General features: G+C 43.5%; 2 protein-coding genes across 2 annotated transcripts in view; one reads left to right on the plus strand and one right to left on the minus strand.

Annotated features, from left to right (window-relative positions):
• Positions 1-22,692, minus strand: LOC5512554. The gene is made up of 12 exons (XM_032381961.2): positions 22,510-22,692; positions 22,136-22,165; positions 14,321-14,535; positions 13,529-13,563; positions 12,796-13,062; positions 11,258-11,293; positions 10,943-11,084; positions 10,679-10,777; positions 8,065-8,383; positions 2,626-2,922; positions 1,869-2,156; positions 1-510 (listed from the first exon to the last, which is right to left on the minus strand). The coding sequence occupies exons 2-12, from the start codon at positions 22,147-22,149 to the stop codon at positions 237-239; spliced, it is 1,986 nt and encodes a 661-aa protein (XP_032237852.1). The 5' UTR covers positions 22,150-22,165; positions 22,510-22,692; the 3' UTR covers positions 1-236.
• Positions 18,843-23,156, plus strand: part of LOC5512551 — a 24,347-nt gene continuing 20,033 nt past the window's right edge. Inside the window, exon 1 of the mRNA XM_048733755.1 lies at positions 18,843-19,065. The gene's annotated coding sequence lies outside the window, so the exon portion shown is untranslated. The remainder of the gene's footprint in view (positions 19,066-23,156) is intronic.

Here is a 23,156-nt window from a genome sequence, read left to right on the forward strand (position 1 = left end):
TAGAGGTCCTGGCATCGTTTAATTGTTAATCAAATCAATTACAGAAAATCTTTTTTAATTACTAGCTTTGTCATGAATAGATAAACTAACAATTTTAATTGATATGCATCTAGTAAAACTGATATAGAGGTGAATTTTCGGTTCATTTCAGTCGTTTTCGCGGTCACTACAGAAAATCCTTTGCTGTCCTTGCGGGTGAAGTGGTCTGCTTTTAATGTATTGTTACTTGCTCCAATTTAGGGTTGATACAGAATACCTCTCCAGAGAGAAACAGACTGGGGATAGCCCGGATCAACCTGTTTAGATTCGCGGTTAAACCGGTAAAACAGGTTAGCCTTGAAAAAGTAAGTGTGGCCGTCGCTCCAGACAAACACGGTGTCTATATCATTTGGGATACCTTTCCAGAAGGATGATATGTTTCGCGGGTAGCCTGGGTCGACTCTAACCTTGTCGTCGTTGAAGCGGTAATATTGAGAACCCTTGAAAAAATACGTCACTCCATCAACATACCTGAAATGAAATAAAATGCTTCAAACTGATTCGAAAAAGACTAAAAATATAGTAGGGTGGGGGGGGGGGGGGGGGGTGGTGGGGGTGGGCAGAAAGGGAAGGAGGGGCCGTCATCGGTATCATGTGAACTCAGGGAATCGTTCAATGAGAAATGACCCAATTTTTGCGGCAAGGAGGGGGAGGAGGGGAAGGGTGCGCGCCCCTGTGTTAGCCATATCTAGACATGGTTGTCCATATCAAACATATTTCCCATGGATAGTGTCCTTCGTATGCATTGCCTTATATGGGCATAGATGCCCATATTTAGAAGAGCTAAAGTTTTCTCGCTCCCTGATCTCCAGAAAACATGGTGAAAAATGCTGATTCCTGTCAATTTGAGACTCGAGGCAAAAATGTGTAAAAAAAAACTTTATCGCTTGGTCAAATCTTTATCACACAAGCCTTGAAAAGCCCTTAGACCCAGGCCTCCAAGAGATTGGCCGAGCGAGTTTTAAGGTCACCCAAATATTGATATGGTCGCAACTTTACTGTTGTGCCGGTCATGGCATCACAATCACATGAATCAGATAAACTTCAGACGAAAAAAACGGATATACTTCAGAGATTGACCCCATCGAGATTGCAAGGGACGCTGGGGCAGCCCCCATTAAACCGGCAAGCGCATCGATCTCTAGAAAACGTAAAAAATATGTAGTGTGAAAGAAGGGAAAATCAGGCAACCTCGTCAAATGCATCATGCGCTAAGGACCGTGCGATAGAGTTTCCAAAAACAGCATTTTGTAGCGGGACATGTATCGATCAGTATAGGCTGTGAAATTTATCACTGATGCCTAAAGCATCATGGAGCCTATCCAAGTGAACTTTGACTAGTTAGAAACTTCACTAGAAAATACGTATCCTGTTTATTGTTGAGTTAAAAGAGATTGATTGACAAAAATTTTATATTTTTCATTGAACATATTTTGATTATTGGATTTTTTTAATGGTATTGTTGAAATGAAAACAAGCAGAGAAATATGTTTTGAGCATTTATCTATAACAAACGACCATAGAGAGCGAGAAACTTAATTTTTTTGCTGGCAAATTTTGGATATATTAGGGGGCCCCCCTATTAGCACTTTGGGTAACTTTTGGCTATATTTTCTAGCAACTTTTCCCAAATTTACTAGCACCATCTACACATGCCTACCCGTGTACGCGCCTGTAAGCACCCTTACAACAGCCTTATTCAAGCGCTATAAATACGTAAGTCATGTAAGTTAAAATTCCAAAACAGAGGTCGTCACTAATTGCGTGACAAGATATCACACAAACAGCGCAAAATAAACACGTAGCCCCCTCCCCCCTTATCAAGTTACCTAAACACAGCATCTACATTGTTAGGGACACCCTTCCAGAAGCTCGCAATGCTTCTTGGGTAGCCCGGCTCAACATGTCCAGCGGTTGCGTTGAACAAAAAGTAGGAGCTTCCATGGAAGAAATAGCGATGGCAGTTGCGCCACACGAATGCCGCCTGGATCTGGTCTGGAAGTCCTGGCCATCCTTCTGATCGTGGCTTGGGGAAGCCGATGTCGACGTGGTGGAGGAGTGTGTTGTAGCGCCAGTATTCACTACCCAAGAAGAAATAGCTGTAAACACCACAGCCTCTGGAGAAGGAAACAGATTGGGGATGGTGTTGTTCAGCTGCCATTTTGTTATACGAATAAAATAAAATAAACACACAAAAAATACGAATTGTGAGAAAGCATTTCCATTGGCTGATCTAAAGAATCCATTCTGGTATTTAAAAACATATTAACATTCTTTGATGCATGCACTGTTAGGAATTAAAGATATATAACTCCTACAAGCGCAGTGCAATCAACCCGTTACTTTAGGGCATAGTCGTACGAAGCATATTTTCCGTAAATACACGTGTATTACAAACCTCGAAGGTGACAGCAGTGAAACCTCCTGACCAACTTCGTAAGCAGTGATTCTTACGAAGTCAAGAGCTGCTCCTCCCCCTCCCCCCTCCTCCCTTTCCCCTACTTATTTCGGGCTGATCTATAGCCCGTGTGTTTTCTTTAAGACGACGATATTTTTCAGACTTTTAAACTCATGGTGCCTAATCACCTCAGCGCGGTGTAGCCCCTGATCATCACGTCATCTGACCACCAGCGCATGACAGACTTGGGGTAACCGCTGACCACACCAGCATCAGTACCATCTTGTATGAAGAACCAGAATTGTCCATCCTTAAAAAAGTACACTCCTCCGTTATACCAGTTGAACGCCGCCTCTACCCCCGAGGGGACCCCTCGCCAGTAGGCGGATATAGCCTTAGGGTATCCCGGATCGACAGAATTTGTCTTTGGGTTGTAGCGATAGTACTTGTCGTCTTTGAAGAAATACGTAAAGCCGTTTGCATAACTGCGAGAAAAAAGCCAAGTCACTTACTAGAGAAGAACGACAACCATATAATTTCTGAAGAAAGTACAAGGCCACCAAATGGGTGAAAAATTGCTTTTGTAGAGTCATGATATGATAGAGTTTGTGTTTACCTGCTTTATTATATATATTAATAATGTAGTAGGGGAGCAACACCAAGAATGACTATGAAGGGTACTATTCTATATTCTAGAAGTAGGATTTTTTTCAGAATCGCATTCACAATACTATATAGGATAAATTGCTGAATGTTGACTTGGTGTAGTTCAAGTAGTTGATAAAATATGAGCGGCTGATCTGTATGGACGATGACAATAGCGAACCAAACGCGAATATTTTATCCTACTTGTGACATGAATACAATAGATTGTATGCTTCTTATTGTTGCGCAATCGGTAATTGGGTCGCATTCCGAAATGCGGTGCCTCCCTAGAGAGAAGAAAGCGCCCGGAGGGGAGGGGGGTACTCCCTTTATGGGCTATACGGGGACGTGCCGCTGGACAGGGTATGGTTTTTACCTCTCTGTCCTAAACAGGGTACACATTTCAGGCCTCTCTGTCCTGAACAGGGTATACATTTCAGGCCTCTCTGTCCTAAACAGTGTATACATTTCAGGTCTCTCTATCCTAAACAGGGTATACATTTCAGGCCTCTCTGTCCTAAACAGGGTATATATTTCAGGCCTCTCTGTCCTAAACAGGGTATACATTTCAGGCCTCTCTGTCCTAAACAGGGTATATATTTCAGGCCTCTCTGTCCTAAACAGGGTATATATTTCAGGCCTCTCTGTCCTAAACAGGGTATATATTTCAGGCCTCTCTGTCATGAACAGGGTATATATTTCAGGCCTCTCTGTCCTGAAAAGGGTATATATTTCAGGCCTCTCTGTCATGAACAGGGTATATATTTCAGGCCTCTCTGTCATGAACAGGGTATATATTTCAGGCCTTTCTGTCCTGAATAGGGTATATATTTCAGGCCTCTCTGTCCTGAAAAGGGTATATATTTCAGGCCTCTCTGTCATGAACAGGGTATATATTTCAGGCCTCTCTGTCCTGAAAAGGGTATATATTTCAGGCCTCTCTGTCCTAAACAGGGTATATATTTCAGGCCTCTCTGTCATGAACAGGGTATATATTTCAGGCCTCTCTGTCATGAACAGGGTATATATTTCAGGCCTCTCTGTCCTGAAAAGGGTATATATTTCAGGCCTCTCTGTCCTAAACAGGGTATATATTTCAGGCCTCTCTGTCATGAACAGGGTATATATTTCAGGCCTCTCTGCCCTAAACAGGGTATATATTTCAGGCCTCTCTGTCCTAAACAGGGTATATATTTCAGGCCTCTCTGTCCTGAAAAGGGTATATATTTCAGGCCTCTCTGTCCTGAAAAGGGTATATATTTCAGGCCTCTCTGTCCTGAAAAGGGTATATATTTCAGGCCTCTCTGTCTTGAACAGGGTACATAATTTTAAACAAGGCTATCCTAAACAGGTTTCCGATTTGGTTGCCTTGCTTGCTCTCTCGTGCTAACCGGTTGCTTGGTTCTGCGATCGATTTTGTGATAAAAGACAGCATTTTTCTAGACTAAGTAATTCGAGTTAAATGCTTGATCAAACGTGTCTTGTGTTTTTGCCCAATAAAGAAGTTGTAAATCAATTAAGTGTGTCATATTTATTTGTCCTTAACAGGGTCCTAAAATTGAGGGTGTTGTCCTTAACAAGGTCCTAAAATTGAGGGTGTTGTCCTAAACAGGGTATGGTTTCAAAACCCTCAGAGGCACCCCTATACCCAAACATAGGCTGAGCAAATTATGTTTTATATGTTAATTTTAGTCATTGCCATACCGTCGAGATGGCAACAGCTCGTTTCAGTGGGTTCAAGGAAGAGAGTTCATTGCTATCTTAGGCAGTACCAGGTCATTGTTTTTGAAGCATGGCAAAGTGTAAGGAACAAAAAACGCGGAGTTGGAGTTAGCAAACAACGAGAAGGAAAGAGAAGACCTATCCGTCCCACTCTACCACATGTCCGCAAAGGCTCAGTACTGAATAAATTCATTTGCGAAGTTGCGAAGCAAAGTCGTGAGTAGTTCACTTGCTTGCAGAGCGTTGAGATCAACAAAAGCATATTGCTGCAAATTAGTTGTTAAATGATGAAAGTAAATGCTTTGTCGGGTTGGGAGTGATGAAGGTTTTACCGAGTCAACTCGAAAATTTCGAAAATGTTCTAAAGAAGGTGATTTTTTTTTAAATGCGCAAAGGAGAGGAAAGCTTAGAGAGGCAAAGCTTGAATGCTCGAATGTTGGGTTGTGTTGTTACAATGAATGGAAATAAATCGGCAAAGAAAAAGGACCTGTTGAAAGATGAACAATCACCGTCTCTAGAATCAAACAAAGTACGTCGGAACACCCCACAAACAAAAACTGACAATTCAACTGGGTCTTTTGATTTGGGTTTATCTTGGTCAACCAGCAATCACACACTGTCAAAAGAAAAATCCGCGAATTCAAGTTCAGTTTGGTCGGTGTGCAGTAAAGAGTTTTCCTGTCAAAATAAGTGCGACGACCCGCCTTCGTCGTCATTCACGCGCAAGTTGTCTTTTTATTGTGACTATGGCTGTGCGCGTTTTGGGGGTTGTTGCGCCGATTATCACTATTTCTGTCGCTCGAATGAGACCGGGAATTTTACATTTTTACAGGTACCAAAGAAAGGGCAAGTCACGGTTTCCTCAGATGCGTTAGGGTGGAGCTGCTTTAAGTGGAAATCAGGTAAAGCAGATGGCGAGGGAACCACTGGCGTATGGATGGTTGGTAAGTGTCCCAGGGACTTCAATGACAGGACTATTACCTCGAAATGTCTCGGACATCTAGATTACTCTGTGATTACGTCCACTAAAAGTTTGCTTGACGCCAGGCCGGCCTATTCCAATGGAATAATATACAGAAATAGATTTTGCGCTTTATGTAACGCCAACTCGAAGATTACCTTCGATTCTTCAGCTTTTATTTCAAATGTGCCTTCAGGTCGCCACACAATTTGAACAGCGAGGAGCAGCTAGAGTTCCTTTTATCGTATTGCTTTGACGGAATGGAATGGAAAATACCAGATGCAATTCCAAGACGCTACTGCTTCAGACTTCACCTTGCCAGAAATTGTCGTCGCAAACCCACGGAAATTGTTTATTGGCTGATAAAAGAAACAGCCATTCAGTCCCAATTATCAACTATCTTTTGACGCGGCAGAGACATCAATGAAAGCTAAAGATAATAATACTAAAACGAACAATACTGCCACCATCGACTTTGAACGGGTATTAGGCTTCACCTTGGTATTTAACATCACAATCGAAGGAGCCGTGTTTGAAGTTTTTTTTAATCAGATCTGGTAAAGTTTAAAGACAGCAAACACACTCTGTTGGCAGATGGCGCTGTATATATCAAAACAACTGGGGAAATCATTCAAGCCAAGAAGTACTACACTAACGGATCGAACTGGAAAAATAACTCGCAACGTTGACATTGGGTGTAATTTATGTGTGCCGGGGATGGCCGATTGTGACGAATTGTTCGTGTGTGTTCACACCAGTAAAAGATCTCGTTTTGTTTCAAAACCAATCCATCTACATCACAACGCGTCTGAAAGAACACATTCTCTTGATGACAGAGAACGGAACAATATTGGACATCTTTTAAAGGCGAGAAAAACACTGTATGCTGCTGTCCATAGCTGGAATAGTCTTCTTCCTCGTCACTTATTCTCTGTTCAGTGAGCTTCGCACAATACCTGGTGTAAACCTGATGAACCTGACCCTTTCCATCCTTCTAGCACAGGTCAAAGTGGCTAGCAGGTGTCAATCGAACCGATCAACCAATTACCTGCGCTGTTGTTGCATGCTTTGCTGCGGTACTTCTATCTAGTGTCTTTCATGTGGATGTCAATCATCGCACTGGACACTTGGAGGGCTCTCTCTAAGAAGAGGCATCGAATATCACCTGGAAACAGGCGTCCACGAAGCAAGCGCAGCGAAGCTTATATCACTAGTTGGTTGGCTGCCCGCCCTTCCTTCGTTGGCATTTGCATAGCTCTTTGACCAATCAGAAGTCGTAAATATTAGATACGGCTCCAAGAATGTGTGCTGAATCGCCAGCATTATTGCTACGTTCTTTACCTTCGTCATTCCTATCGCCCTTGCTCTTTTGATCAACACAGTCTTCTATTGACTGACCGTGAAAAAGATCAAAGTAATGAAAAGCCAAGCTCAAATGGCTGCATAGAATTCCAAGAATGGGCCCAATATTGGCGTCTACGTTCGCATGGCGGCATTGATGGGCTTCACGTGGGTGTTAGGCTTCATGGCCGAGTATCTATGGTCGCCGCTGTGGTACGTGTTACGTGTTACGTGGTACGTGTTCGTGTCGCTGAACAGTCTACAGGGCGTGCACATGGCGGCGGCATTTGCCTTAAGCAGCCAGGCCAGGAAGCTATACCGTGAGGCCATGGGGCTGGGAGTACCACGAAATAAGGGCCGCGTGTAGCAGAATGGTCTCGATCAGGCTTGGCTATACGCAAAGTGTAAGTGTAGAGTCGAGGTTGGACAAAAGCCTTGTAGAAAGCCATTCCAAACGTTACAAATAAGCGGTGAATTTCAAGCTTAAAAAGGTATGATTTAAGACGTAATTGATCGATATGAAAAATCAAACTCAAATTTTGAAAATAATCAGTGTATTCCATGCTAAAAATGTACGAATATGTGTAACTTATCGATATGAAAAATAACACTCAAATTACGCAAATAAGCGAGTATATTCCAAGATAAATATGTATGAGTAATGGATCGATAAGTTAGTAGCCTAAAATGTAACAATTAAGCAGTGTATTCCAAACTAAAAATGTAGGATGTGAAAAATAAAACGCAAATGTTACAAAAAGAAAATGTCCGATTACTAGGGTCCAAAAATAAAACAAGATGTCAGAGTACTATGATTAAATACTTTTCACTTCCAAACGAACAAAAAAAAAACAAGGACGAGCCAGTTTTAAATTTCATATCGTTTTCTTTAAAGTAGTTCTTTGTTGCTTTTGCTTAAATCCTTAACATTTCATTTATATTCCATGCGTTGACATACCTGATGACGTCATCGATATCACGCGGTACGCCTGTCCAGAAGTCGTCAATTGACCGAGGGAAGCCTGGATCTACTTGACCTGTTTGCTCGTTGTAGCGGTAATACTTGTCGCCTTTGAAAAAATACGTGTTCCCATCATCCCCATACCGGAATGCCCCATCGATACTCGAGGGGACCCCGTGCCAGTGGTCAGCTATAGGACGCGGGTAGCCTGGATCGAGTCCGTGGCGTGACTCGTTGTAGTGGTAGAAGTTTGAGCCAGCGAACATGTAGACGAAGCCGTCGATCCAGCGGAATATAGCATCTATTTGGCACTGTCCTATTTTAAATACATATCACAAATAGACGAGTTATACGGAACCGAGGGTACTACGTTACCACAAGAAACCATGATGTAAGAGAACGAATCCCCCATATTAGATATGTTCCAATGATGTCGTCCGTGAAAGCTATTTTTAAAACAAGCAGTTATTTTAAGATATGCCTCTGATTGGCTAGCGCTCACGTATCCTAGCAACTCACATCTGTGGTGGGGTTCATTTCGGGGACTCTTGGGGATCGTTTCGGGTCCCGGGATCAGTTGGGGAACTTTTGGGGATCGTTTCGGGTCCTGGGATCATTTCGGGTCCTGTACATTTGTTTATAAATGCAATTGAGCGAAATTACTTTATATTGAAGGGAAGACAAACCAACCAAATTCCTAAGATGACGGGTAAATAATAAGCATTCAGTAGATCTTTGCGTTATTTGATGAGACTTTTGTATAAAGGGAAATGTAAAATCAATCCGAATAATCTAATTTCTCTGCTTCGCTTCTCGGCCCTTCTAATATCAGACATAAAATTGCTTTTTTTATTCGATACTGGGTTTGCAGTATTTTATATTTTGAGTCTATTTTTCCACAGTAATGTCCAGTTCAGAACTACTATGATTGCAAATCATTTCCCAAGAAATAAAACAAAATGGATTGCTACATTATTTTAAACCAAGGCAAACACAGGCAAGGCAAACTACCAAAAAGCAGTCTTTTTAAAATATACTTACACTCCATAATATTTATGACTGCACATCCCCTCCACAGCTAATCAGATTGTTTGTTATGGTTATCAGACTTCACCTTTCCTTTTCTAGACATACAATGCCTTCGATTAAATAATTTCTTTTGTTTAATAAAATAAGACTACAAGCAATTTGTTTTTGTTCTACTTCTCTTATAAAACAAACAGAGAAACCATGAAAGGGTTAGTGATCAGCCAAGACAGTGGCTGCAAAGAAAATGGGGTCTTGCATAAATCTGGCCTAGGGAAAATGTGCAAACTGCCCCACACAAATCTAAAAGAATATTGATTTAACCCTTGCAATTGAATGACCAACCAATCTATGAGCTCGAGCACTTCTTCATGAGAACTTTTAGTATAACATTCATATAACTTAACAGATACCAGAACACCACCCTACGAGTAGCATTGTGATCATGAGCTACGAGGAGCAGCTAAAAGGATAAAAACTGGTAGCAAACGAAGTAAAGAAGTGCAGAGAGGGAAAAAAATTGTGAAAAAGTACTAGCTTGCGAGGTGCTCATAACCAAATATGGTGAGATAAACCATATATGGATGCTATGATTCACAAGCTCGCGCAATCTAAAAATAGCTTTCTTGGACTACATCATGGGCCACGGGGATTCGTTCTCTTATATCATAGTCAGTTGGTTACAACCAGTAGTGAATTAATCCTTGCAAGACTCAAAAATATCATAATGGACCCTGGGTTATCTGTTTGCCTACCTGTAGGCTTTGATAGTTTTTCCGGCACGAAAACCCCGAAAATACGGAGTTCGCATATCCCCCGGTTATATGGGCTATACGGGTACGTGCCGCTGGACAGGGTATGGTTTTTGACTTCTCTGTCCTGAACAGGGTCACGATATACATTTCAGGCCTGCTAGCAGAGGCCTTTTTTCTTTTGGGCTGCCAGCCTAGCGGAATACAAAGAAAAGAGGCCTCTGCTAGCAGGGAATCCTGGACAGGGTATATATTTCAGGCCTCTCTGTCCTGAACAGGGAACATAATTTTAAGCAAGGCTGTCCTAAACAGGGTACCGATTTGGTTGCCTTGCTAAAACTCGTAACCGCTGATCATGTCTCGGCTAGCGCGTCGGGGACTGTTCGGTCACGTCTCGGCTAGCGCGTCGGGGACTGTTCGGTCACGTCTTGGCTAGCGCGTCGGGGACTGTTCGCGCGCCACGGGTTAGTTGCTCATATTCAACGTAACTTGACCGACTTCTAAGTAAACACGGGGAGCGCGTCGCAAGGCACATTTCAGCCAAATTAAAGATTTCGTGGTTCTTAATTTAGCCGTGGTGATTGGCCCAATATTGGAGGGAATTTTAGATTAAAGGGAATATAAAGGGAATAAAAGAAGTGGCAGCTGGGAGCATGTATTAAGCAAAATTACAGCTAATTAATTCTATGATTGCTGTCCCGCTTTCAGAATTAACCTCGCTATCACCCATTTCCGCTTTATTCCGCTTTTTTCCCTATATAATTTTTTCCCCCTTTTATAATACCACCTACAAATCCCCTAGAAAAGCCAGTCAGTCAATACTCAATACTTACTACTATTTAACATCAGCTTGTTGCGATACGTGTCCGTTTTGTCCATCATGCGGCGAATTTGACCGGGAGTAAACCTTTTCATGCAAGTCTCATTCACAGCTAGAAGATGCAAGAGCAAGCAAAAATTGGATAGAATAAGTCTGTTTTGACTGGCAAATATAATATCGTAATGGGTGGTATTTGTAAACGACACATAGAAATCGAAGGGTCGGCGGTCGGCCTTAATTAGGTCGAATTCTAAATAATAGAATATAATCTACTTGCCGTTCATAAAATTATCCAGAGGGTCTAATCCAGGCTTATTCGGGCAGGAGTCCTTGGGGGATTTCTCACAATCCAGCGATTCAGCTTTTTTGCAGCGTGGAGTGTCTTCGACTTCGTCGTCATCTTCGCCATAACAGCCGCCCTATAGAAGAAAGTGAATGTATAACTGTAACGCTTCTAGCCTCTTATAAACCAACTGTTTTATTTTGTGCACTCGTTTGAGTTTTCTTCTTAAGAGTTTCAAAGAGATATTAAACGACTTGCCGTAGCAATGTCCAAATAATCTATTGATGCGCTTATGAGTATATTCCATACCTCATAGACATAATGTAACCCGAAGTAGCGACCAACCTGTTGGAGACACAATTTTTTACATTTGATGCTTAAAATTAGAATATCAATTTGTTTTTAAGGTGTGTTTTTTTCTTTGATACTTAATATTTTTAAATCGTCCTTTTTCAATCTTTTGCGAAGAAAAAAACTTTGCGAAGAAAATACTTGGCTTGGAGCTCAGTCCCTAATACTAGCATTAGCCTTATGGGTATGTCCGGCTGTACTTCACCTAGCCTTCCCCGAAAGATCCGCCTCTCAACAATCCAAATCCAGCGTTTAAAGTGCGATACCAGCCCAGGCATTCCCTTTCTTCTGCACCGCCCACAATCCCCTTCCCATGTCCCGCCCACAATCCCCTTCCCTTGCCCCGCCCACAATCCCCTCTCCTTGCCCCGCCCACAATCCCCTTCCCTTGTCTCGCCCACAATCCCTTTCCCTTGTCCTGCCCGTAATCCCTTTCCCTTGTCCCGCGTAAAATCCCCTTCCCTTGCCCTACCCACAATCCCCTTCCCACACCCCGCCCATATTCCCTTTCCCTTGTCTCGCCCACAATTCCTTTCCCTTGTCCCGCCCACAATCCCCTTCCCTTGTCCCGCCCAAAATCCCCTTCCTTGCACAGCCCACAATCCCCTTCCCTTGTCCCGCCCACATTCCCCTTCCCTTGTCCCGCCCACAATCCCCTTCCCTTGCCCCGCCCACAATCCCCTTCCCTTGTCCCGCTAACATTCCCCTTCCCCTGCCCCGCCCACAATCCCCTTCCCTTGTCCCGCCCACATTCTACTTCCCTTGCCAAACCCACAATCCCCTTCCCTTGCCCTACCCACAATCCCCTTCCCTTGCCAAACCCACAATCCCCTTCCCTTGCCCTACCCACAATCCCCTTCCCTTGTCCCGCCCACAATTCCCTTCCCTTTTCCCGCCCACAATCCCCTTCCCTTGCCCCGCTCACAATCCCCTCACCTTACCCCGCCCACAATCCCCTTCCCTTGCCCAGCACACAATCCCCTTACTTTGTCCCGCGTACAACCCCCTTCCACTGCACCGCTCACAATCCCCTTCTCTTGTCCCGCCCACAATTCACTTTTCTTGCCCCGCCCCTACTCCCTTTCCCTTGCCCCGCCCACAATCCCTACAATCCCGCGCAAACAGGGGTGTGCGCAGGGTGCGCGCGCACCCCCCCCTTGACGACCAAAAGATGGGTCATTTCCTATTAAAGAATCTTCAAATAAATACTTTGCTTTTCCATATAATACTTATGACTGCGCACCCTCTCCCCCCCCATTCCCTCGGCCAATCCTGGGAACGCAGTTGCTAACCCCACCACAACACCAGGTAGTGTCAATGTGTACACCACCACCCTCCTTCCTCTATTCCCTTCTGTTGCCACTCCAACACCCCTTATTTCAGAAATGGGGTATCGGCCGTGGTTTGCCCTAAATCTCGTCAAACCCTTTCTTCTAGTACTAAAATAAAGGCGAATCCCGGCTCCCGGTTTACTCTTTCGGGACTCTCCTATGTACCTGCTGTACAGTTAACTTTCCATAGTAACTACTAAAGGGGCCACCAGGGAGTGTGTCTGGGTGCACCTCAACCCCGTGGTAGGGGCAATCTTCGGGGTAATCCCATGGTAAAGAGGAGCTACCAAAATTATTACTCCGGCATGTGTATATGTTCAGGGTCGTGCTGGGTGAATGTGCCAGATGTGTCATATATGGTTCCATGTTCTCTTGGCAACGGGTTGCAATTAGCCCTTCTTTACCGCCATCTTGCGTAAAATCCAAAGATACCTGCAAGTTGTTAGTTTTGTTTAATCTAACCATAATTTGTGTGTTATGGAATTAGTTTCACCCTACTATGATTAGGAAAAAGGGACGTATACGACGAGGGCGTATCTTGGTATCATTTGTCTACAGTGAAACTTTCGGTATAGCGATACTTGATAACAACTAATTTCAATTACTATAATCACTTAGCTGCTATATGGAATGTTATCGGAAATGATGATTGCCAAATGGCCCTAGTAAGCCTCACGACTTCTGACTGCATATATATTGGAAGGCAAAATATGTTCATTCGTAGCGAAAGCTTCTCCAAATAAGCCAATAAAATGAATCATTCTTATACTTGGTATTTCACTAGGATGGCAAAATGGCGGCTGACAATCATTATGCAAAGATTAATTTTATCGTTATCAGTTTATACAACAACATGCGTATGCAGTCATATCATGAAGAGGGTAAAAGTAGGACTTACACTCTTAAACCTGAACGACGTGTGCTTGAATGCTTCTGCAATGAAAAGTGGATATGTGAGTCTTAAAGGAGGCCATTCACGCCGCCATTCTAAACTCCCGCTCGCTCAATGGCGAGTCATGCCAAGCCAATAGCGAGTAACCATTCTATCAAATATCGTCAATAACGTATCGGACTTCATTTGTAGATTGTCATTTCGAAGTTTTCTTAAACATTATATTTTCACTTATATGCAATACGAAATAAGTTGTTGAACGACATTTATAAACTTCGAAATACTGCAAGGGGTTGTGTCCCTTAATGGCGGGCACCACAGCGACCTCTGCTGACAGAATTTCACCCCAAACTATAAAAGAAGTAGTGTCCATCATTATGCCGATATTTCGTATTACATTGGGCTGTCATTTAGTAGAGGGTATGGGTACTTTTTTTTATTGGCAAACACGAAACACGTGATTAAGGGTAGCAATGAATCTTTTAGCCTCCTCTGCAGGCCTCTCGAGTGATTTTTAAAAAAAGCTTTTTCTTCGATTTCGGGCTTCCTTTGTTGTATTCAAAAAAGAGTGGGACCTCAGTTTGTCCCCCTTCCCTCTTTCGGTTCCGGTTCAACTCGCCACAGGAAGCCCAATTCATAAAAGTACCGAAAAAGTAAACAAAACACACACACTCGATATACCTGCGGAGGAGGCTAGGAATCTTTCCTCCCGTACTTTCATTACACCGCTATCAATGTTACAAGACAGTATCCCCAGAGCAGAGGAAAGGGGTTGCCGTTGCCATGACGATGTCTTACCATTCATCACATCGATCACCTCCTCGACCTGCCGCTGCCTCAACGTACGATTGACATTACTCAAGACTTCGATCACGTGCCACGCGACGGGAATAACGTAACGATCTACACAGGGAGGCTCGTGTTTAAAAAGAGAGGCATAACCTTGATGGTTGAGCTCTCTGGGCGGCATGGCACTGATGAACCCAAAGACACACAATAAGCACGCAAAGAATCTGTGGAAACAAGAAAACGTAAGCCCAATGCCGAACTTAAAGCTTTGCCTACGTCATAAGAAGATGACAGAAAATATTTGTGCATCTATCGTAGACAAAAAACCAAGCACGTCAGAACCTATACAAATAAAACCCTGGTTGAGTGTCCTCTCTCGGTTTAGACGCCGCGCCGCGGGTCTATGTCGTCTTCGAACCACTAAACCGAGAGAAAAAGACTCTGGAACCAGGGTATATAATGTTCTTTCAGGGTCAAATGCCAAGTGGCTTTTTTTAAACATCACGTGATAACAGTGACGTCATGAATACGTCATCATACAACATCCCCCTTCAAGTTCTGTACGGGGTGTAACAAACAAATCAAAAGGAAATACAATCAGTAAGGATAGTAATAATCAGTGAAAATAATCAGTAGTATACCATGTCAGGTTGTTGATTGGTTTTAGCCAACCGACATTATCTGCGTACAGGGTTGGGGGATAGGCTGCTTAGGCGTGTCTTGCTCTAGCTGTAGGGTAGCTGCTTGATCTCGCTGTGGTTCTTGCTCTGCTGCGGCCAAGTCACTCTTCTCCCCAGTATGGACAAGATAACGTCTGTTTCTTCTCAACATTGAGCCCTCTTCGGTTGATACTTTGTACGATCTTGGGGTCTCCAGTTTCTCTTTTATTTCCCCATACTTGCCTTGGTCGGTTATGAAGACTTTGTCACCCTCTTCCAGGACTGGCAGTTTCACTACTCGGTGGTGTGTGTTGTAGTTCCTAGCATAGCCCTCCCTGTAATTGTCTTCCTTCCCTTGAAGCCCTTGGTTGTCAGCCAGTTTAGGCTGGAGGATCTGTAGCGCTGTCGGTAGTCTTGTCTTGAGCTTTCTTCCCATCAAGATCTCACTTGGGGTCAGACCGTTTTGCAAAGGGGCTGATCTGTAAGCCAGGGAGGCCTAGGAATGTGTTAGTGTTTTTTCTTAGGATATTCTTCGCAGTCTGGACTGCTCTTTCTACCTCACCATTGCACTGTGCGTGAAGGGGAGATGAGGTGGCATGGGTAAATCCCTAGTCCTGCGAAAACTCAATGAATTCTTGGCGTGCTGGGGACCGTTGTCTGAGATGATTGTATCGGGGATGCTGTGCGTTGCGAAGATCTCAGACAGGGCGCGGATGACTGCACCTGACGTTGTTGTGTGCAGTAGCTTGATTTCGAACCACCTGCTAGCGTAGTCAACGACCACGGGGTGGTTTTTCCGTTCTAGCTCGAACAGGTTGGTCCCAACTCTAGATCATGGTCTGCCTGAAAATGAAAGAGCCATCAGCGGTTCTCTTGCTGCTGGGCGTAGTTTGGCACAGACTTGGCACCTGTTGACCATAGTCTCTATCTGCTTCGAGATTTGGGGCCACCAGACATAATAGCTTGCTCGACCCCGAAACTTTGTTATGCCAAGGAATCCCTCGTGGATCCTGTCAAACATGTCCAGCTGCAGAGATGTAGGGATTACTAATCTATTGCCATACATCAGCAGACCACGTGCTACGGTCAGTTGCTGCTTTTGCTCCTAGTATGGTTTGAGCAGTTGTTGGGACGGCATCGGCGGCCATCCTCCCGAGCAGTACGTCTTCACTTGCTTGCAGATGGCGTCGTTTTCTTGAGCGCTGCGGGTTCGTACTTGAAAGAAGTGGTACGGGCGGGCGGTGGTCTGTTTCCAGGGTGAAGGTGGTGCCCAGGATGTAGTCCGAGAATTTCTCGCATGCCCATGTGGCAGCTAGGGCTCTTTTTCGATAAAGGCGTATCTCTGTTCTGTCACGTTGAGAACGCGAGAAGCATAGGCAATAGGGCGACAGTTGCCTGATGCGTCTTCTTGCAGCAGCACCGCTCCAAGCCCATTCTGGCACGCATCTGCAGCAACGGTGCTCTATTTGTTCGGGTCATAGTGGGCCAGGACATCCAACGAGGTAAGCTTACTCTTGATGTCTTGAAACGCTTTCTCTTGAGGCTGGTCCTAGAGCCATTGCTGATCCTTCCGGAGTAGTTGTTGGAGCGGCTCGTTTAGGGAAGCAACGGATGTAAGAACTTTGCCAGCTGGTTTACCATACCGTTAAAGCGCTGAAGCTCAGTGACGGTCTTGGGAACTCCCGGATGGCCTTGGTCTTTTCAGGGTCCACTTCTATTCCTAATATCAAGATTATGTGGCCGAGAAACTTCATCCAGGTTTTTGAGAACTCGCACTTGTTGTTAAGAGTAACGCCAGCACTTCGTAGTTGGTCTAGGACTAGTCGCACACGAGAGTCGTAGACTCCCTGTGTTTGTCCGTGGATTAGGATGTCCTCCATATGACAGATGACGCCTTCGAGACCCTCGAGTATTGTAGACAACGTGCGCTGGAAGATCTCTGGGGCTGAACTTATGCCGAATGGAAAGCGTTTGAAACAAAACTGGCCGAAGGGCGTCACTAAGGTCGTCAGAAGTTTTGACTCTTCAACTAGGGGGATTTGCCAAAATCCGGAGTAGGCGTCAAGCTTGCTGAAGATTTTGCTGGCTCTCAGCTTGGCGAAGTTTCCGTCCACGCTGGCCATCGGGTGGATCTCTCTTCTAACTGCCTTATTTAAAGGCGTCAGGTCCACGCAAATCCTGACATCTCCGTTGTGCTTAGAAGCGATGACCATTCCCGAGCACCAGTCGGTGGGCTCAGTCACTCTGGATATCACTTTCTGGCGTACCATGGACTCAAGCTTTTCTTTCACCTTGGGTAGGAGAAGATGCGGTACACGTCGTGGGGCGTAAATGCAGATAGGCACAGATTTTTTCCTTCAGTGGGATTTTATACTTGTCCTTTATCAGGCCAAGACCTTTAAAGAGCTTCGGGTACTCCGTTCTGAAGTCTGGCGCCGTCTCCACACTGTTAACGTATGGGTCTGGAGTCAGCAGTTCGAGTGCCTGTATGACGGATTTTGAAAGCAGGTTGTTTGCTTGGTTATCCACCACATAGACAGTTTCCTTGTGGGTTTTCCCGGCGACCTTGAGTAAAGCGTTAGAAATCCGTCCTTTGATTAGGTGTTATAACTTTACACCACCTGGACCGCAGAATTCCCTCTTCACTTCGTCCAGCTTGAGACCTTAGAGCCATGGTGTCTTCTCTCCAACCAAGGTCACCTTAGAACCACTGTCTAACTTGAATTCGCAGAGTTTTCCTTTCACCTGCACTTCTGCTGACCAGAAATTCTCGTTTACCGATTTCACTTCTCCCATTGAGTAACAGGAATCTTGCAGGTCTGCATACTCTTCCTACTCATCGTTCTCTTCTAGTTCCTGCACTTTGCCAGATGATTTGCACACACGGGCAAAGTGTCCAGTCATGGAGCACTTGTTGCATGTGACCTTTCTTGCTGGACAGTCTTTCCGCACGTGTTTTACTTGGGATTGCCAACACCAGTTGCATATCTTAGCTGCACCTCGGTGTCCAAGTCGGTTCTGGATCTGACTTGACTTGTTCTGGTTCTGATTGCCTCTCTGATGGGGAGGATTCCCTCTGCCTCCTTTCTTTTGGTAATGAGGGGCTTGTCCGTGTAGTCGACTGAATCCTGTGTCTCATGCTTTCCACAGATAACCTCTCGGTGGGTTTTTGAAATCTCTGCGACCTTCAAGCTCTGGATCACTTTTTCAAGATCCGGAACCGGCCGTTCCCTGAGCAGTCGTTCGCGTCCTCTTTCGTCGGTGGTGCCGATTACTACTCGGTCTCTAGTCAGGGAGGCCTTTAGGGTTTCAAATTCGCAGGATTCTGCTAGCTGCCGGAGCCGGACCAAAAACTCGTCTATCGCCTCGCCTGGTTTTTGCACCGCAGAGTTGGAGATGAACCTCTTGTACAGGGCATTTGTCTGGGGGGTAAAGTGCTTCCGGAGCCCTTCTTTAATCCTGGTTGGGATCTTTCTTGTCAGCTTCGGATAGGTCTGGAAGGGATTTCATAATCTTCTTACAGTCGTCCCTCATGACGGTGCAGAGTGTTGCCGCGACAATGAGTTTACCCTCGGTGGTATTGAGTTTTGATTGAAGGCCCGTTGCGATGACATAGTATCCCCAGAAGTTTGCAACTCTTTCCAATTGTCCACTACGTCCCCCTTCAAAGACATAGGAGTTGGTGATGGAATTTGAGAGGTAGCCATTACTGTAAATAAATTTGCACAATGACTACACAATGACACTACCCTAGCATCCATAATGTACGCGAGAAATAGCGTTGACAAACCGCGATAAGAAAAATATTAGTGTGCGGTATACCTGTGGTAGGGTCCAGGACTCGCGCGGTCAAATACGTCGCGTGTACGTTTCTAAATTCGTGAATGAAAATTCTCAAAGTGAATAAGCCTACTGAGTTCCCTTTGGAACAAAAAAAACACGTTATGCTTACTTTAAACTGCTTTATCACTACTCTAGCTAAAGTCTGTACACGCCCGAAGTCGTTATAAATACTTGTTTGAGATGAAAGTCCTCCCAGAGTTGGAATTGGTGTGATGTGAGTTCCGACGGCTTGTACTTTTGCAAACTCCAACGGTAAGCTTGTAAGTCAATTCATTAACTGAAAATACCCTCAAAGTAGTACTTCCTGGTTTGAGGTAACTTTCTTCCATTTCGGTGGAGTTTAATTCCTTTGACTTGACAGTCTTCTCTTTGCTTTCGGCTTCGGCGTTGTCACTCGATCATCGCTGGAGTTTTGAAACGGTTGAGTTTTGCTTCAGAGTATCGAAACGATCGTGTCTCTCGCAGTTGTTTTTCCTTTTCTATTTCTCTTTGGTTGTTCCAATGGGATGTACCAAGATAATAGACACCTAGAAACCCCCCCCCCCCCAAATTACCCCTATCAGCCAACACAAAAAGGTATCAAATGCTGGCTCCGCCTTTAGGCAGTGCCTAAATCTATATATTAGGGTGTTTATAACTGGGGTGAAGCACCGCTTGCCACAATGTTCTATCAGTGTCAAATGCCAAGTGGCTTTTATAAAACATCACGTGATAACAGTGCCCCGTCATGAATACGTCATCATACAACATATAAAGGAAAACAAATCTATCTAACTCATAATTACAGTTTCAGAACTGTTCAACCCCATAAACCATTTATAAACAAAATCTGTGTCGGGCTTTTGGGGAATATGTTGAATCAAGAATAAATATAAAAAAATGTTGTTTGAAATCGCAAGCTGCATTATCATAGGTAAAGGTTGACGTATCTGCAGAAAAAAAATATTGTCGCGCCGCAATTTTCACTACATGAACAAACTATACATCAAATAAAAGATAAAATATGGAATTATCTCCTGCAAGTTTCATTTTTGCAATAGCTAATTCCGTGTTTAAGTGTTGAGGCCTCAAACTCAAAAGTACGGAGTTTACTTCAGAGCGTAATGCACCTTCGCGTCAGTGGGGCATGCACTAGCACGCAATTGCATCTCAGGGGTCGTCCACACTAACACGGACTCAAAAGTATCCGGATTCGTTTCGCCGAAAACGCATCACTTGATTCGCGTCCACACTGTCGTTTTCGCATCGTGTTTGCCTGGATCCAGCCGTCCACACTAACACGGATTCAAACGTTTAAAAACGCTGAAAGGTAAAGTGTGACGTCACTGTTATGATATGCCCATGCTCAAAGCAGCGCCTGCGATATGACGTCATCATTTTCATTTTGATACGGATTCGACCGTCTACACTACGGACCAAAGTATACGGATCCATTTTGATTCAGACCCCGTCCACAGGTATCCGTTTTCGTTTGAAAACGCAACCTTTTTTATACGGATACGGGTATCGTCAACACGTAAAACGCGAAACCGAAAACGGAACAATTTGAAAACGATCTCCAGAGTGGAACAATTTGAAAACGATACCCTTTCAGGGCCGTGGGAACGGACGAAAACGGAACCTTTCGAAAACGATGGCGTGATAACTCAGGTCCAGTCCACTTGGCGCGCGGGTACGCATGCGCTGTAGAGCTTATTATCGTTTTCGTTTCGTTTTTGCGTTTTCGTGGGGACGGGTCGTATCAAAATGAAAACGCTTCGTGTGGACGCGGATCTTTTTTGAAAACGGAACAAAAAGGTTGCGTTTTCAAACGAAAACAGATACGTGGGGACAGGGTCTTTACTTTCGACAGCGTTTTCAAAAGTATTCGGATTCGCTGGATCCAGCGCGTTTGTTAGTGTGGACGAAACGCCTAAACGTATCAAAAGGTATACAGATTCAAACGAATCCGTGCTAGTGTGGACGGCCCCTCAATGACAGATAGATGATCTACCAAAGTGTGTGAGGACTTTTTGTTATTTGACACTGTCAACAAAATATCACGAATCAAAAAGTTGGAAATCTCATTTCTGGCGAAATTTGGACTTGAAAAGTGCTATAAAAGCGATCTTCAGTCGAAAATCGAAAATTTCCCACACACTTTATGACATGGCATAATTACCTATCAGATCCCAAAAGTTTGAAGGCGATATCTTAAAACCCGTCGCGAAGTTACGTCCGACAAGGTCGAGTTCTCGCCTCAAAATAATACGCTAGATAAGTCAAAGATTTGGCGTGATTTCACGGTGAACAGGTCAGGGGAAACAGCAAAAGCCCATTTTAGCCGTCTTAGAATGCGATTTATGGAAAACATTTTTTTTGCAAAAATTAAATTTAAGAACTATTGATACATGTTTTGCAAAAACTACAATAACAGTGGTGTCAAATTTACCTTTACCAAGACCTTAAGAAGAGACAAATATAATAGGTTTTCTCTCAGTATCATTATGTAAAGCAAGTCTATAACTTAAAACGAACACAGTCAGCTATCTTTAGTCTCCGGTCAGTGGGTCGTATTATTTTGCACGTAAAAGGCCTGCTATATGGAAAACAGATCTTTTGCATTAAATTTTCACAGTAAGAGAGTACTGTAAAAATCTAGGATCTTGCATGTGTGACAGAACTTTTATTGCCGCAAGAAATCAAACAAATATAGATGGTCATTTCAATAGTAAATTTATTTTAGTATTTCTGAGGGAATCTAAGCTATCCTACAATGAAAGACATCTTCATTTCACTTCTTACGCGAGATACTGACGTATAAAGTAAGACAATAAGAGACGGGCCATTGGGAAATTGGGGGAGGGGAAGGATTACTAGAAAAAAATGTCGAGCAGACTCAAAATGAAAGAAAAAAAAACGTGAAGGGGTTGAAGCAAGAAAGAAAATAAACACACGGAAAATATATCCTACACAAACTCAAACACGAAATAGCATTTCCGACACATAAACCTCTACCCCCTATAAATAGTTTAATGGTCCTTTCCTTTCGACAAACATTAATTATTTCCTTAGGCAAACATGGAGTTAAGTAGACACAAGTTGAAAATAAGGCTAACTGCCGAAAAGTAAATATTGTATTGATCTCAATATGGTGGGGGTTGAGGACTTAGGTAAAGAGAGTATCAATAAGTCGGAAAGCAGGGGATCTGATAAAAGCCCTTGGTAAAGTCTTGGGACAGACTTTTTTTAAAAAAATCAGTAAAAAAGTCTCATCGCGTCATGAAAAACATCGGGACAAATAACAACATAGGAGGACGTTAAAACTATTCACACAACTCACCTAAAGTGGTCCATTTATCAAGCCTATAAGCTAGAAAAGAACATAAAAGAATCAACAAATGGTAAAACGATATTATTTTAGAGGAGTATAAAATTATATAACATATTTCCAGAGGAAACAATTAATATTAAAATATGTGGTATCAATATCAAACTTTATGGTATAGTGGCCGAATGGAAGGTACTGCATGTCACTACAAAACCTATGAGGGTTTTGTCTAACTATTACTTTTTCTATATACAGTACATTAATCTAAAGCTAATCTAACTTAGCAAAGCAGAGCGCGGAAAGATAAACCTATTTTAGTGTTTTCATAAATTGCGAGTGATTAGATCGTGCTTGAACATTTAAAGTGTAGGGGACATCTTGGTTACCTCACTAGGACTTTGTTCCCCTTTGCCCTCGAATGTGGTTCCAAATGTGTCAAATTTTTATCCATATGACATGCCTTATAAAACCTGTACCCTAACACAAAAGGACAACGAATGATATTATGGAGTTTTGTGTTGCAAAATTAAAGACAACGAACTCTAAGTGAAGTTGAGCAATATTTGTAAAAGAGAGAGTAACCTTCTTGATAAAGTAAATTTTTGATTAGCGAAATTGATTAAGGCGGAAATCACATCGCGTAGCTATGGCAACGAGTTAAAACGCTAGTGAACTTCACAAATAAAAGAGTATGAGCTAAATTCAATTAATTATATCGAAACCATTGGAAAGCACGACATAATCGATTTTTTCGGAGGAGGGGAAGAGATTTTCGTTAAGCAACCGTCGGTTATCAAAAGTAAAGCTAGAAAAACGATGGAAAATCGTTAGTTTTGTCATCATGTACTGTATACACAAGAGCTCAGACATAAGAGCATCATTGAAATTAATTGTAAAGATACTTTGTGAGAGGCATTGATCAACTGCGTACTACAATGATGAGGGCGATCCCCTACATGAGTTATTCGTGGTTACATCAGTGGACCTTTCGCGATGAAAGACAATTGCGCGGCAAGACAAATCAGAGTAGCGT

Source organism: Nematostella vectensis, chromosome 10 (assembly GCF_932526225.1).
Source record: "Nematostella vectensis chromosome 10, jaNemVect1.1, whole genome shotgun sequence".
Taxonomy (NCBI): domain Eukaryota; kingdom Metazoa; phylum Cnidaria; class Anthozoa; order Actiniaria; family Edwardsiidae; genus Nematostella; species Nematostella vectensis.